This window comes from Pongo pygmaeus, chromosome 11 (assembly GCF_028885625.2).
Source record: "Pongo pygmaeus isolate AG05252 chromosome 11, NHGRI_mPonPyg2-v2.0_pri, whole genome shotgun sequence".
Lineage (NCBI taxonomy): Eukaryota > Metazoa > Chordata > Mammalia > Primates > Hominidae > Pongo > Pongo pygmaeus.
In genome coordinates, this window is record NC_072384.2 from 75,591,521 (window position 1) to 75,609,481 (window position 17,961).

At 36.6% G+C, this 17,961-nt stretch overlaps 1 protein-coding gene across 2 annotated transcripts in view; it reads right to left on the reverse strand.

Moving 5' to 3' along the window:
* LNPK (lunapark, ER junction formation factor) overlaps window positions 1–17,961 on the reverse strand; it is an 80,393-nt gene that overhangs the window by 29,914 nt on the left and 32,518 nt on the right. For both annotated transcript variants that reach the window (XM_054477783.2, XM_054477781.2), the window contains exons 7-8: window positions 12,573–12,656; window positions 12,439–12,490 (exon numbers count right to left, since the gene is read on the reverse strand). In XM_054477783.2, coding sequence (XP_054333758.1) covers window positions 12,439–12,490; window positions 12,573–12,656 — 136 coding nt within the window. The remainder of the gene's footprint in view (window positions 1–12,438; window positions 12,491–12,572; window positions 12,657–17,961) is intronic.

Genomic DNA, 17,961 nt, shown 5'->3' on the forward strand with positions numbered 1-17,961 from the left:
CTCCAGTCTGCAGCTCCCAGCACGATCAACACAGAAGACGGGTGATTTCTGGATTTCCAACTAAGGTACCTGGTTCATCTCATTGGGACTGGCTGGACAGTGGGTGCAGCCCACGGAGGATGAGCTGAAGCAGGGCGGGGCATCGCCTCACCTGGGAAGTGCAAGAGGTCAGGAGATTTCCCTTTCCAAGCCAAGGGAAGCCGTCACAGACACTACCTGGAAAATTGGTACACTCCCGCCCTAATACTGCGCTTTTCCAACAGTCTGAGCAAACCACACACCAGGGGATTATATCCCGTGCCTGGTTTGGCGGATCCTACGCCCAAGGAGCCTTGCTCACTGCTGGCACAGCAGTCTGAGATTGAACTGCAAGGCAGCAGCCTGGGGTGGGGGAGGGGCATCTGCCATTGCTGAGGGTTGAGTAGGTAAACAAAGGGGCCAGGAAACTCAAACTGGGTGGAGCCCACCTCAGCTCAACCAGGCCTGCCTGCCTCTGTAGATTCCACCTCTGGGGGCAGGGCATAGCTGAACAAAAGGCAGCAGAAACTTCTAGACTTAAACGTCCCTGTCTGACAGCTGTGAAGAGAGCACTGGTTCTCCCAGCATGGCGTTTGAGCTCTGAGAACAGACAGACTGCCTCCTCAAGTGGGTCCCTGACCACTGTGTAGCCTAACTGGGAGACACCTGCCAGTAGGGGCCGACTGACACCTTATACAGCCGGGTGCCCCTCTGAGACGAAGCATCCAGAGGAAGGATCAGGCAACAATATTTGCTGCTCTGCAGCCTCCACTGGTGATATCCAGGCAAACATGGTCTGGAGTGGACCTCCAGCAAACTGCAACAGACCTGCAGCTGAGGGTCCTGACTGTTAGAAGGAAAACTAACAAACAGAAAGGAATAGCATCAACATCAACAAAAACCCCATCTATAGGTCATACCAAAACCCCATCTATAGGTCACCATCATCAAATATCAAAGGTAGATAAAACCACAAAGATGGGGAGAAACCAGAGCAGGAAAGCTGAAAATTCTAAAAACCAGAGCACCTCTTCTCTTCCAAAGGATCGCAGCTGCTTGCCAGGAAAGGAACAAAGCTGGATGGAGAACAACTTTGACAAGTTGAGAAAAGAAGGTTTCAGAAGGTCAGTAATAACAAACTTCTCCAAGCTAAGGGAGGATGTTCAAACCCATCGCAAGGAAGCTAAAAACCTTGAAAAAAGATTAGACAAATGGCTAACTAGAATAAACAGCATAGAGAAGATCTTAAAGGACCTGATGGAGCCAAAAACCATGGCACGAGAACTACATGATGCATGCACAAGCTTCAGTAGCCGATTTGATCAAATAGAAGAAAGGGTATCAGTGATTGAAGATCAAATGAATGAAATGAAGCAAGAAGAGAAGTTTAGAGAAAAAAGAGTATAAAGAAATGAACAAAGCATCCAAGAAATATGGGATTATGTGAAAAGACCAAATCTACGTTTGATTGGTGTACCTGAAAGTGACGGGGAGGATGGAACCAAGCTGGAAAACACTCTTCAGGATATTATCCAGGAGAACTTTCCCAACCTAGCAAGGCAGGCCAACATTCAAATCCAGGAAATACAGAGAACACCACAAAGATACTCCTTGACAAGAGCAACCCCAAGACACATAACTGTCAAATTCACCAAGGTTGAAATGAAGGAAAAAATGTTAAGCGCAGCCAGAGAGAAAGGTCGAGTTACCCACAAAGGGAAGCCCAACAGACTAACAGCAGATCTCTCAGCAGAAACTCTACAAGACAGAAGAGAGTGGGGGTCAATATTCAACATTCTTAAAGAAAAGAATTTTCAACCCAGAATTTCATATCCAGCCAAACTAAGCTTCATAAGTGAAGGAGAAATAATATCCTTTATAGACAAGCAAATGCTGAGAGATTTTGTCACCACCAGGCCTGCCTTACAAGAGCTCCTGAAGGAAGCACTAAACACGGAAAGGAACTAACGGTACCAGCCACTGCAAAAACATGCCAAATTGTAAAGACTATCGATGCTAGGAAGAAACTGCATCAACTAATGAGCAAAATAACCAGCTAACATCATAATGACAGGATCAAATTCACACATAACAATATTAACCTTAAAAGTAAATGGGTTAAATGCCCCAATTAAAAGACACAGACTGGCAAATTGGATAAAGAGTCAAGACCCATCAGTGTGCTGTATTCAGGAAACCGATCTCACGTGCAGAGACACATATAGGCTCAAAATAAAGGGATGGAGGAAGACCTACCAAGCAAATGGAAAACAAAAAAAAAGCAGGGGTTACAATTCTAGTCTGTTAGAAAACAGACTTTAAACCAACAAAGATCAAAAGAGACAAAGAAGGCCATTACATAATGGTAAAGGAGTCAATTCAACAAGAAGAGCTAACTATCCTAAATATATATGCACCCAACACAGGAGCATCCAGATTCATAAGGCAAGTCCTTAGCGACCTACAAAGAGACTTACACTCCCACACAATAATGGGAGACTTTAACACCCCACCGTCAACATTAGACAGATCAACGAGACAGAAGGTTAACAAGGATACCAGGACTTGAACTCAGCTCTGCACCAAGCTGCCCTAATAGGCATCTACAGAACTCTCCACCCCAAATCAACAGAATATACATTCTTCTCAGCATCACATCGCACTTACTCCAAAATTGACCACATAGTTGGAAATAAAGCACTCCTCAGCAAATATAAAAGAACAGAAATCACAACAAACTGTCTCTCAGACCACAGTGCAATCAAATTAGAACTCAGGATTAAGAATCTCACTCAAAACCACACAACTACATGGAAACTGAACAACCTGCTCCTGAATGACTACTAGGTAAATAACGAAATGAAGGCAGAAATAAAGATGTTCTTTGAAACCAATGAGAACAAAGACACAACATATCAGAATCTCTGGGACACATTTAAAGCAGCGTGTAGAGGAAAATTCATAGCACTAAATGCCTACAAGAGAAAGCAGGGAAGATCTAAAATCAACACGCTAACAACACAATTAAAAGAACTAGAGAAGCAAGAGCAAACACATTCAAAAGCTAGCAGAAGGCAAGAAATAACTAAGATCAGAGCAGAACTGAAGGAGATAGAGACACAAAAAAAACCCTTCAAAAAATCGATGACTCCAGGAGCTGGTTTTTGAAAAGACCAGCAAAATAGATAGACCACTAGCAAGACTAATAAAGAAGAAAAGACAGAAGAATCAAATAGACACAATAAAATATGATAAAGGGGATATCACCACCGATCCCACAGAAATACAAACTACCATAAGAGAATACTATAGACACCTTTACGCAAATAAACTAGAAAATCTAAAAGAAATGGATAAATTGCTGGACACATACACCCTCCCAAGACTAAACCAGGAAGAAGCTGAATCCCTGAATAGACCAATAACAGGCTCTGAAATTGAGGCAATAATAGCCTACCAACCAAAAAATTACAGGACCAAATGGATTCAGAGCTGAATTCTACCAGAGGTACAAAGAGAAGCTGGTACCATTCCTTCTGAAACTATTCCAAACAATACAAAAAGAGGGAATCCTCCCTAATTCATTTTATGAGGCCAGCATCAGCCTGATACCAAATACTGGCAGAGACACAACAAAAAGAGAGAATTTTAGACCAATATCCCTGATGAACATCAATGCAAAAATCCTGAATAAAATACTGGCGAACTGAATCCAGCAGCACATCAAAAAGCTTATCCACGACAATCAAGTTGGCTTTATCCCTGGGATGCAAGGCTGGTTCAACATATGCAAATCAATAAACATAATCCATCACACAAACAGAACCAAAGACCAAAACCACATGATTATCTCAATAGATGCACAAAAGGCCTTTGACAAAATTCAACAGTCCTTCATGCTAAAAACTCTCAATAAACTAGGTATTGATGGGATGTGTCTCAAAATAATAAGAGCTATTTATGACAAACCTACAGCCAATATCATACTGAATGGGCAAAAATTGGAAGCATTCCCTTTGAAAACTGGCACAAGACAGGGATGCCCTCTCTCACCACTCCTCTTCAACATAGGGTTGGAAGTTCTGGCCAGGGCAATTAGGCAGGAGAAAGAAATAAAGGGTATTCAATTAGGAAAAGAGGAAGTCAAATTGTCCCTTTTTGCAGATGACATGATTGTGTATTTAGAAAACCCCATCGTCTCAGCCCAAAATCTCCCTAAGATGATAAGCAATTTCAGCAAAGTCTCAGGATACAAAATCAATGTGCAAAAATCACAAGCATTCCTATACACCATTAACAGACAAACAGAGAGCCAAATCATGAGTGAACTCCCATTCACAATTGCTTCAAAGAGAATAAAATACCTAGGAATCTAACTTACAAGGGATGTGAATGAACTCTTCAAGGAGAACTACAAACCACTACTCAACGAAATAAAAGAGGACACAAACAAATAGAAGAACATTCCATGCTCATGGATAGGAAGAATCAATATCGTGAAAATGGCCATACTGCCCAAGGTAATTTATAGATTCAGTGCCATCCCCATCAAGCTACCAGTGACTTTCTTCACAGAATTGGAAAAAACTATTTTAAAGTTCATATGAACCAAAAAAGAGCCTGCATTGCCAAGACAATCCTAAGCAAAAAGAACAAAGCTGGAGGCATCACACTACCTGACTTCAAACTATACTACAAGGCTACAGTAACCAAAACAGCATGGTACTCGTACCAAAACAGATATATAGACCAATGGAACAGAGCAGAGGCCTCAGAAATAACACCACACATCTACAACCATCTGATCTTTGACAAACCTGACAAAAATAAGAAATGGGGAAGAGTCCCTATTTAATAAATGGTGCTGGGAAAACTGGCTAGCCATATGCAGAAAGCTGAAACTGCAACCCTTCCTTACACCTTATACAAAAATTAATTCAAGATGGATTAAAGACTTAAATGTAAGACCTAAAACCATAAAAAACCTAGAATAAAACCTAGGTAATACCATTCAGAACATAGGCATGGGCAAGGACTTCATGAATAAAACACTAAAAGCAATGGCAACAAAAGCCACAATAGACAAATGGGATCTAATTAAACTAAAGAGCTTCTGCACAGCCGAAGAAACTACCATCAGAGTGAACAGGCAACCTACAGAATGGAGAAAATTTTTGCAATCCACCCATCTGACAAAGATATCCAGAATCTACAAAGAACTTCAACAAATTTACAAGAAAAAAATCAAACAACCCCATCAAAAAGTGGGCAAACGATATGAACAGACACTTCTCAAAAGACATTTATGCAGCCAACAGACACATGAAAAAATACTCATCATCACTGGTCATCAGAGAAATGCAAATCAAAACCACAATGATGTACCATCTCACACCAGTTAGAATGGTGATCATTAAAAAGTCAGGAAACAACAGGTGCTGGAGAGAATGTGGAGAAATAGGAACACTTTTACACTGTTGGTGGGAGTGTAAACTAGTTCAACCATTGTCGGAGACAGTGTGGCGATTCCTCAATGATGTAGAACTAGAAATACCATTTGACCCAGCCATCCCATTACTGGGTATATACCCAAAGAATTATAAATCATGCTACTATAAAGACACATGCACATGTATGTTTACTGCGGCACTATTCACAATAGCAAAGACTTGGAACCAACCCAAATGTCCATCAATGATAAACTGGATTAAGAAAATGTGGCACATATACACCATAGAATACTATGCAGCCATAAAAAAGGATGAGTTCATGTCCTTTGTAGGGACATGGATGAAGCTGGAAACCATCATTCTGAGCAAACTATCACAAGGACAGAAAACCAAACACCACATGTTCTCACTCACAGGTGGGATTTGAGCAATGAGAACACTTGGACACAGGGTGGGGAACATCGCACACCAGGGGCTGTCGTGAGGTGTGGGGAAGGGGGAGGGATGGCATTAAGAGAACAACCCAATGTAAATGATGAGTTAATGGGTGCAGCACACCAACATGTTACATGTATACATATGTAACAAACCTGCACATTGTGCACATGTACCCTAGAACTTAAAGTATAATAAAATAAATAAAATTGAATTATAGCAAAAAAAATACACTATTGCAGACTAAAGTGATGCATGATGTCTTCTATTTAATAACTTTACTAAAATCCCAAGAAAACAGAGATTACTTACACCTGCCTGATGCATTTTCCAATATACATACCATCCCTGCTACAATGGTCAATCAAGCCAGATAGACAAAATGAAACATAAACGCTGATATGGCTTGGCTCTCTGTCCCCATCCAAATCTCATGTCGAATTATAATTCCCAATGTTTGGGGAGGGACCTGGTGGGAGGTGATTGGATCATGGGGATGGATTTCCTCCTTGCTGTTCTCGTGACAGCAAGTGAGTTCTCATGAGACCTGTTTGTTTAGAAGTGTGTAGCACTTACTCTTTTGTGCTGTCTCTCCTACTCCTCCATGTAGGGCATACTTGCTTCCCCTTCACCCTTCCGCCATGATTGTAGGTTTCCTAAGGCCTCCCAGCCATGCTGCCTGTACAACCTGCAGAACTGTGAGTCAATTAAACCTCTTTTCTTCTTTTAAAAAAAAAAAAAATATTTCACGTCTTCTGGGCGATTTGCAGTAACACACAAACATGCTATCTTTTCTCTCATACAGTAAGCTCGCCTGCACTCAAGAAATGCTTGCCCCTCCAATTACCCATTTCTCTACTCCCTTTTACTCAAGAGTTGTCTCTTCTCATTGTATGTAACTATTCTACTCCCATCCTTTCTAACCAGGCTTTTGCTCCCATCCTTTCACTAAAACTGTTCTTTTCAAGGTCACCAAGGGCCTCCTTATTGCTATAATCAGTGGTCAATTCTCAACCCTCAACTTACTCGGCAGCAGTATTTGTCACAGATGATCACTACCTTGAAACACTCTCTTCACTTAGTGTCCAGGCTCCATACTCTCCTGGGCTACCCATGTCACTGGCCACTTCTTCTCAGTCTCTGTTCCTGGTTCTTCTTCCTTATCCTAACATCTTAATGCAAGAGTATGCTAAAGCATGACCCTTGGTCCTCTCATCTTCTTCCTCTGTAGTAACTTCCTTGGTAGCCTCATCCAGTCTGTTTTAATGCTATCCACATACTAATGACACCCAAACTTGTATCTCCAGCCCAGGTAATTACTGTTTGCCAGACACGTATTCGATTGCTTTCTTGAAATCTCTAGTTGGATGTCTAATAGGTATCTCAAACATAACATGTCCAAAATCAACCCTGTTCTTCACCACTCCATCTCAGACCCCCTCCAAAAAGGCACTTTCCACCATCTCAGTAAATAGCAAATCCATCTTTCCAGTTACTCAGGCCAAAATCTTTAAGGTCATCCTTGACTCCTCCCCTTCTTTGACTCCATAACCAATGCATCAATAAATCTTTTGGGCTCTATTTTAAAAATATATACAGAATCTGACTATTTCATAAACCACCTTAAGCTGGGGTGAAGAGAAAGAGGAAATTCAGTTTTAAAAAATATAAAAAATTAGTTTGTTTGTTTTTGAGACACAGTCTTGCTCTGTTGCCCAGGATGGAGTGCAATGGCACAATCTCAGTTCACTGCAAACTCCACCTCCCGGGTTCAAGTGATTCTCCTGCCTCAGCTTCCCGAGTAGCGGGATTACAGGTACCCACCACCACACTTGGCTAATTTTTGTATTTTTAGTAGAGACGGGGTTTCACCATGTTGGCCAGGCTGGTCTTGAACTCTTGACCTCAAGTCATCCGCCCGCTCCCAAAGTGCTGGGATTACAGGTGTGAGCCACCATGCCTGGCCTAGTTAATTATTTTTAAAAACCACCTCCAATATTACTAACCAAGGTCTAAACCAAGCTTGTCCAACCCATGGCCCACAAGCTGCTTGTGGCCCAGGATGGCTTTGCATGTAACCAAACACAAATTTGTAAATTTTCTTAAAACATAATGAGATTTTTTTTTTTTTTTTAGCATCAGCTATCATTAGTGTTAGTGTATTTTATATGTAGCTCAAGACAATTCTTCCAGTGTAGCCTAGGGATTGGATATCCCTGGTCTAAGCCATCATCAAATACTTTCCTACATTACTGCAGTAGCGTCCTAATTAATCTTCCTGCTTTCACTTTTGCTCCCTCTGCAGCCTCTTCTCAATACAGTAGACTTCCTTTTAAGACATCATTGAGACCATGTCAATACTCTGCTCAAAACAAAACAAAATTTCTTAGAAAAAAAAAAACCTAATTGAGAACTGAAGTTTTTGCAATGGTCCACATTCTACAAAGGACCTACATGAGATGCTCCCTTGTTACTTTTCTCACTGCCACTCTTCCTACTCTCCCCCTTGCTCAGTCTAGTCCAGTCATACAGGCCTCCCTGCTGTTCTACAGACATGCTCTTCACTCAGGGTCTTTGCACTTACTGATTCCTCTATCTGGAATGTGCTTCCCTCAGGTATCTAAATGGCTCATACTCTCATTTCTTTCATCAAATGTCACCTTATCAATGAGGTGTTCCCTGACGATCCTGTTTTAAATTTCAACCTGCCCTCACTCAAGGTACTCCCTATTCACCATCCTTTCTTTATTTTCTCCTAACAGTAATTTACTGTCTATCTATCTCCTCACTCCCCACAAAGGGAGAGAAACGTTTTTACCTGTTTTGTTCACTGCTGTATCACCAGGGCCTAAAATGTACCTGGCAGATAGCACTCAGTAAACATTTATTGAAAAAAAAAAAAGAATAAATCAGACAGTACTGCATAAAAATGAAATTTAGTTCTGTATACCAATTAAAACCTTAAAGACAAGTTTAATTTTCACCAGCTCCAAATATCTAGATTTCTTTAGAAATCTATAGAAATTATTCAGGAATTTACACTGTGACAAATTCTATTTTTCACTTACATCCAAACTATTACATTTTAATATACTAAAGACATTAAGTCTTTCCATCTCCCAGTCTATAATTTCTACAGAACTAGAATACTAAGCATCTAAGCAGAAAATAATTCCATTTAATGTGTATATATACATATGTTTACTTTTATGTTTGGTTATTCCTTCATATCAAGTGATGGCCCTGATTTTCTAAGATTAAGCACCCATAGATAAAAATTCCTTATAGAAAAGAGCTGGGGCAAAACTGTCAAAGTCATCAAAAACAAGGAAAGTCTGAGAAACCGTCAGAGCCAAAAGAAGCCTAAGAAGACAAGACAACAGAATGTAATGTTGTATCTGGATGGGATCCTAGAAATAAAAAGACATCAGATAAAAACTAAGGAAATATGAATAAACTATGGACTTTAGTTAACAATAAAGTATCAAAGTGTAACAAATGTACCACATGTTAATATAAGAGAAACTCAGCACAGGAGTAGGTGGGAGTGTTTATATTATCTTTGCTATTTTTGTATACATCTAAAATTATTCTTAAAAATAAAGTCTATTAAGGGGTGAGAGTGTAGGGACTAGGTTAGTTGAGGGTAATTGTCTGGTAAACATGATACTCCTTTCAGTGTTAAACCTCAGCAAATCAAAGATATCCCCAAAATGTATAATCAGTAATATTCATCATGAACAACTTAATAACAAAAAATAAAAAGAAAGATGCCTAGTACACATGAATGAAAGTTCTGGTTCAGCAATCATGCAGGAGAGTTACTAAGATAAGGATATCACAATCAGATTCATTTTGGAAAGATCTTTTCAAGGGCACATAGGTACATACATATATCTTTTAGTATTTGTTTTCCACTTTCTATTGTTTAAGTTTAGAAACACGCTAAATTCTAAAAACAATAAGAAAGTAAAACAGAGAACAGTGGTTCAGCAAAAAAATAAAGACCTGACTTCAAATTCACGGAAAGATGGAAATTCAACAAAGTTAATGACTAAGTCACCTATAGAAATGATAGGAACTAAGAGATATTCAACATGAGTAAATTAAACACAAAACTGAAGTATAATTCTCAAAAAGTAGAATAAAGCTGGGATATAATTTAGAACTTTTTTAAAGTTAAGAAAAAATTCCAAACAGCAATTAATTACTACATACTTGGAAGAACAAAGAACACTACAATAATGTACACCAGAAGAAGTATTTTTTAAAATAAAAAAATTAGGTCATAAGCTTAAGGTCAAAAACCATGTTACATTTATTTCTTTATTCCCATATTGTCTGCACATAACAGTTATTCAATATTATAGCTAAATGTTAATTCTTCCTAAAAGAATATCCAAAAGCAATGTCACAGGAATCCAAAGCATGCATTATAGAAAAATGATTGCTAGAGAGATCAGCAATCATTTTTCTATAATTTCAATAAGACATCAAAAGGAAAAAAATTATTTGGGTTTCAAACGTTACTAAGAAAAGATAAATTTAGATTTTTAAAATAATTATGTTGCCTAAATATCAATAAATACTTAAGAATGTTAGTAAAGGGGATCATAGTTTTGTTCTTTAATAAGACAGAACATACATTAGTAAAAACTAATAGCAACAGCTTTCTACAAAATATCACATTTTAAAAATACATCCACTAAGGTCATTTTTAAAGTATTTTATACATTGGGAAAAGATTACTATAGTCAAGCTAATTAACAAATCCAAAAACTCAGTTACCTTTATGTGTGTGTCTGTGCGTGTGTGTGTGTGTGTTGAGAACACAAGATCTACTTTCTTAGCAAATTTCAAGTATACAACACAGTATTAGTATTGTCACCATGCTGTACTTAAATCTCCTGAAGTTATTCACCTAAATAATTGAAATTTTGTATCCTTTGACTAACATTTCCCCATTTCTCCCATCCCTGCTCTCCACCCCTAGAAATAATATTTCTACTCTCTGCTTCTAAGAGTTTAACTAAAAAATATTCTTGGCTGAGCATGGTGGCTCAGGCCTGTAATCCCAACACTTTGGGAGGCCGAGGTGGGCAGATCACTTGAGGTCAGAAGTTCAAGACCAGCTGAGCCAACATGGTGAAACCCCATCTCTACTAAAAATACAAACATTAGCTAGGTGTGGTGACACATGCTTGTAATCCCAGCTACTTGGGAGGCTGAGGCGGGAGGACCACTTGAACCGGGGAAGCCAAGGTTGCAGTGAACTGAGATTGTGCCACTGCACTCCAGCCTGGGGGACAGAGCCAGACTTTGTCTCTTGATTGATAGATAGATAGATGGATAGATAGATAGACAGACAGACATAGATATTCTTGAAAAATTAGTACCAGTTATACAAAATGCTTTAGAAATTATAGAAATCTGCTTTATAGGCCAAAAAATGTTTTTGTATTTACTAGAAAGTATATACATCGTAGAAAAATTTAAACTGGTTATGAAAGTAGGAGTTTCATTGCAAGTATATATGCCTAATTCATTTTAATCATATGTGAACTTTTACTTTTTGCAAAAGTGAAGGCTTCAAAATAAAAAAAAAATAGGTTAACATTTCTATGAACCAAAATCCTAATTATGGAAAATGTGGAGGTAGAAGGAATTCTTCCCATATAGCCCTGCCAATTGGAAAACCTAAACCTATTATGACTTATTTAATATCCACGATCTTTGTGAATACTTATAAAAAGATTTCCTTTCAAAGGTCTAAATGTCGTCCTACCTTTACAAAGCAGGTTATAATTCTGGGGGGTTGCAAAAATTGAAGTTAAATTTTTAAAAGTAACATATTCTATATTGCAACAAAACCCTTACAAACTATATTATTAAAGAAAAGACCAAAGACAAAAGCCATTGCAAACTCAGAATATCTTTTCCCATGCCGGTCTTGAGAATATTTTATGCAACCACTTAATATAATGACTGTTAAAATTTTATATAACATTTAATGATGTAATAGTAATGACTTCATTAATAATATGGTAATACAACCTCAAAAATAGTTAACATTATATAGCAATAATTCAATTTTCATTTTTCTTATTTCTAAATTATTTTATTCTAAAGTGTTATTTTAGAAAAAACAAAATTTTGCAGAAATCATAACATTTTTCAAAAATAAAACATAAAAATGTAAGGATTTTCATAATAACAGATATTCCAAGAGACTATTATTTGAAAGTGGGAAATATTTACAAAATATTGATGAAATTACTTAAATTTTAAAAGATTAAAACCAATGATATATTTAATCTCAACACATATTTGATATCCTAACTTAACATATTCCCATAAAATCAAAATGAAATAAAATTATTGCCATCCACCCTAAGTCATATCCCAAATTACCAAATATAAATTTACACAAAAGCATTCTACATAAGTTTTTGCACACCTCCAACACACTTTTGAACTCACTTGGGTAAATATGGATCTTTCCAACAGCAGCAGCAGTTTCTACAAAGTTATTTACCTTGTCCAGGTCTTGCAGTTACAGCTCCTCCAGCAGATGGCGGCTCACACTCCTGTCAATTATAATAATGTTATTACAGTGACCTATTACAATCTGTAACTTATAATAAAATAGTAGTGATATCACAGTCTTACCTTTGCTTTCTTTGAGTCCGGATCAAACCTTTCAAGAATTAATTTAGCCGTCTTGTAAGTTTCTTTTTCCATTACTTCTTCAAGCTACAAACAAAAATTTCCATAAATTGTCACATTTCAAAACACACACTACTTATTTGTATAAGTCCTATTCAAAATGGTTTAAATACCCTTAATATATCCAAATAGAATGAAAGACTTCCTACATTCGAATAATTAAAATCCAGATTTTAAAATGGCTTCTAACCTCTAATGTGTTACTTGTACTTAACAGCTTTACTGCAAGGAAATACCAAATATTGCTAATTGTTTACATATAATGAGGAGAATAATTACATGCACCAACTTCAATAATGGAACGTGCAAAAATCTATCAGCCATCATTATTGGAAGTTATTAGACATGACAAGCAAATGACAGGCAATTCCTCAGATTTATTTCCTCATAGCACTTAATGCTATTAATTTAAAGAAGGTCGTTAGCCAAGAGCTTTACAAAATAAAATCTCTGTGCCAATTAACTGCTGTCAGCATCGATTTTAGATTATTTATTAGCAGAAGCAATTAGCTTGCTGCAAATGCAGTGAAAACTCACTAACTGGGAGAACAGCCATGGAATTTGCTCAAATGACTTTAAAAGATAACCCTCACCTCTTTTTTACTTAGACTCAAACAACTTTAGAGGAAAAAACTGAGCACAGAATTTAAGTAAAAATTTTACTGAGTTCTATGTTCACACTAGGGACTATAATTAAATCACTTCATTATTGTAGCGTTTTATTTACCATGCACTCAAGTCACTTTATAACTTAATACATGGGTTTAACTTAAAATATAATCGCTAGTAAAGTATCACTAGCAGTTACAGCTAGTTCAACATCAGAAAAAGTTGAACTTTAGTACAAGACAGCCATAGTAATGACAAATTACCTAATGTGTAGGATAAAATGCTTTTGCAAAAATTGGAAAAGAACCTTTTCTTACTCAGTGACCACTGATGACCACTTAGATTCATTAAATGTCATATTCATTCCAAAGGACATTTATTTTAAAATGCAACCCAAAGCACATTTACTGAGTTAAAAATATGCTGCCACAATAGCAGTTAACAGATTCCTCATTAAACACTCAATTCAACATTTAAGAGGTAGGTACTTAGATGAATGATTTATTAGCTTTGCCTTGGTTTAATGAAACTAAAATATTTTCCTATTTCAAAATTATGATAAATTCTCAAAATAAGCAAGTTGACTTCTCTGATGTAAAGGAGATGTTTATACTATCACTTTAGAGTTAGAAAAAAAAACACAAAAAACTAGGAACAGAGGTAGAAAGAGGGCATAATAAAATACATCCCCAAATCAACAAACTACATGGAATATCAAAGAAACAAATCCCTGATCTCTACACATTAGACTTTTGATGTTTTAGCAGTGTTGTGCAGTAAAACTTTATGTAACGATGAAAATGGTCTATGTCAGCATAATAGTAGCCACTAAACCCTATGTGATAAATGAGCACTTAAAATGTTGCTTGTGCAACTGGGGAACTGAATTTGTACTTTTGTTTTGTTTTGGTTTAGATGGAGTCTCACTCTGTCACCCAGGCTGGAGTGAGTGGTTTCGGCTCACTGCAGCCTCCACCTCCCGGGTTCAAGCGATTCTCTGCCTCAGGCTCCCAAGTAGCTAGGATTACAGATGCGTGTCACCACACCCAGCTAATTTTTGTATTTTTAGTAGAGACGAGGTTTCGCCATGTTGGCCAGGCTGGTCTCGAACTCTTGGCCTCAAGTGATCCACCTACCTCAGCCTCCCAAAGTGCTGGGATCACAGGTGTGAGCCACCGTGCCCAGCTGTAGTTTTATTTCATTTTAAATAATGTAAATGTAAACAGTCATACTCATTTGGACAGGTAACTCTAGACTAAAACTACTACTAGGTTTAAAAAGATTAAACTGTGATCTTTAAAACAACACACAAAACTCCAAACCAAAATGCTACTTTATCGAATGATTGCATTCCTGGTAGATTATTCAGCAAGTATTCAAGTGTAACTATGTTTTTATTTATCTTAAATAAAATCAGTTTTTAAGTACTAAAAGATACAAATCTATTTCCCATTTTTTGCATTTACTTCTAACAAAATATTTTCATATAATAGCTTATTTAACACACACCCATACAACATTTAAGTAATAATATGTTTTAAATGCACTGTTCAGTGGAAAGAACATGAACTTGAAACTTCAAAGTGAGAAAAGATCTGGGTTCAATGCACATTTCCATTCTTAGGAAGACTGTTAGCATGTTTGTCAGCCTCAGTTTCTCCTCTGCATAGATATTTTAATACTTTCTTCATAGCACTACTGTGCAATTTAAAAATATATAATGTAGGAGAAAGAGTCCACAACAGTGCCTAAAATATTAACATAATTTTCAGTGACACCTCAATTACTCAGAATGGGCCTGAAACAAACTATTTCCAAAAACTCAACATATTAACCTCAAGATTCAGGAACAAGAAACTAGAATTCTTGAGAATTCTCTAAATCAAGCTTGTCCAACCCTTAGCCACCAGCCACATGTGGCCCAAGACAGCTTTGAATGCAGCTCAAAACAAATTCGTAAACTTTAAAACATTATAACATTTTTTTGCAATTTTTTATTTTTGAGCTCATCAGCTATCGTTAAAGAATGAATCATTTTTCTGTAATACGGTTGTACTAAAGGTTTTAGAGGCTTTTTTATTTTAAAAGATAGAATAATAAATACATGATTCTATTAAGAGTCAACATTGTGATGAGACTGTATATTTCTATAACATGTAAAAATTATTTCTACTTGATACAGCCATTACATCATAGAAAACATTAAAAGGGCACACTAGCACAAAATAAATGTGAGAAAAAACTTTTTAAGTTTTGAAAGACAATTCTACAAATATTTAATACTAAAATCATCATTCTTGAAACAGAATTTTAAAACACACGAAGCACTAATTTCCCTAACCAATATTTACTCATGAAAAGTATTCCAGATGTGAGAAAACTTTCTTTCATTTCATTCATTTTGCATTAACTTTGCAATTCAGAGTATTAGGGAGCATGTTATACCATATAAACTCATCCTTTTATCATGCTGAAAATACTGTCTGGTATCCCTGATTTGGGGTTTGCTGTTGAAATTGATGATGTTTTTACTAATTCAGATGTTATATCATTTTCTTTCATATAAGAGTATTCCTCAATAATAGTCACATCTTTATTCTTTGCGTTTCTTCTGTTATTGTGTAGCCTAAGGTGAATATTCAAACACTGGGAAAAGCCAGAAAATATTACTGGGTAATACAAAAATGTAACATTTTAAGCCGCTATAAGGTTAAGAACTCTATAGAGAATAAAAGCTAAAATTGCCAATTTAAGGACTTCTTTTGCTTCCAAAACTTATTTCATGGAATATCATGCACAGGATTTTGTACAAAGTATAAAAATGTATAAAATACTTTATACATTTATATAAATTATAGTAGGTATATAAACATTTTTATTTGCAAGAATGACTCACCATTAATAAGAGAGTGCCATAAATGCCCACAAAACTGATTAGATTGTACCACTTCTCTATGATTCTGTACTGTTCCCAGAAATGTCAACATTAACCTGTAACTCAGCATGTCAGAATTTCTTGCTCTTGCCTTCAGCTGACATTAGTGAATTCCTTTGAACTAGTAACATCTGTAGTTGATTGTTAAGCTTTAATTCTCAGGGAACTATAACACTTTTCCTCAGGTTCCCAATTTCTCAAGTGATTTTTCTCAGGATTCAGAAAAACAGATTTCCCAAGGAATGCTAGAAATTACCACATAGGACTACTATTCTGAAAAAAGCACAAAATTTTCATGAAGCCATTTAAAGAGGTAACCTTTACTCATGTATTTTGATAGAGCTTGATTTTTGAACTGTTTTGAAGGAATGCTCACGGATGCAGAGGGATTATCTGCTTGCACAGATTACTCAGTGATTATTAAAAACTCAAGTTTTGTTAAAGGGCCACAAAATACGTGAGTGATAAAATGCACACAGATCTAGACTTGGGAATTTTTTAGATAACTAAAGATTACTTCCTAACTTTATAAATAATACTTACATTAAGCTCTTAAAATATTGTTAAGATGCTCTGTCCTAATTTAACTTTTTAATCAATTCATAATTCATATCTGTCATTACAAATTACAATTTTACAAATTTCAAATTACATTACAAATCTATTCAGATTAAAGGGATGCATCCCCAAGGAAACCACTTTTAATAAAATATCAAGTAGTGACCAGCCTGGCCAACATAGCGAAGCCCCCGTCTCTACTAAAAATACAAAATTAGACAGGTGTGGTGGTGCATGCCTGTAATCCCAGCTACTTGGGAGGCTGAGGCAGGAGAATCACTTGAACCTGGAAGGCAGAGGTCGCAGTGAGCCGAGATTGCACCACTGCACTCCTGCCTGGGCAACAAGAGCAAAATTCCGTCTCAAAAAAAAAAAAACCAAAGTGTAAAACTACTCAAAGCAGCTCTGTTAAAGGCTTGAACAGTCAAGACCACAAACTAGTTCGAGTAGCAAACAGTATTATAACCAACAATAATCAAGTAAATGCAAATTGTGTTTAATTAATAAAGTGAATTAGAGCCAACTTATTTTTCTTTAGTCAACTGCAAGAGAAATGCCATATTGAATTATTAATACTGAGGCCTAATGAACCATTTAAACAGGCAGAGCTATTGAACTCTGAACTTTTCAAACTGTTGTCAGACTTAAAATGAAACATCTTTTATGTTGCGATTCCTTTAAAGGCTATTTAAAAAGTAGTAAATAGCTTGACGTATCCTTTCACACAATTTTCCAAGTCAGCTCTGTTACTCTATTGAGAGATTTTCCCAAATCATATGTTCTTCAAGATCCTGTTTTCTGGCCATATGATGCCAGTGACATTGGGCTGCTTCTCATCACTTAGGACTTTTTTCTTTTCTGCTTTCCTTTGTCTTCCTCTTTATCTTTTCTACTTTAACTAATATTTCTCCATTTTGGTATAAGCAGGACTTGTCTCTGATCACCAGTACCAGCTCTTCTTTTTATCTCATCAGCAAGTCAAACCAATCATATCACAACTTCTAAATCACTGACACCATCAGTATTTCCTCACTTTGAATTTCTGGCTGTTTCATAATGTGCAGAATAGCAGAAACATAATAATAAGATATTTCTGTGTTTGGCAATTTAGGACCACCAAAATTGCCAATGCAATTTTGATAAATACCTCATAGGACACCTAATAAGGAGCAAACAAATAAAGCTAAGGAATCCTTTCAAAATTAAAGTTCTCTTACTTTTCAGGTACTT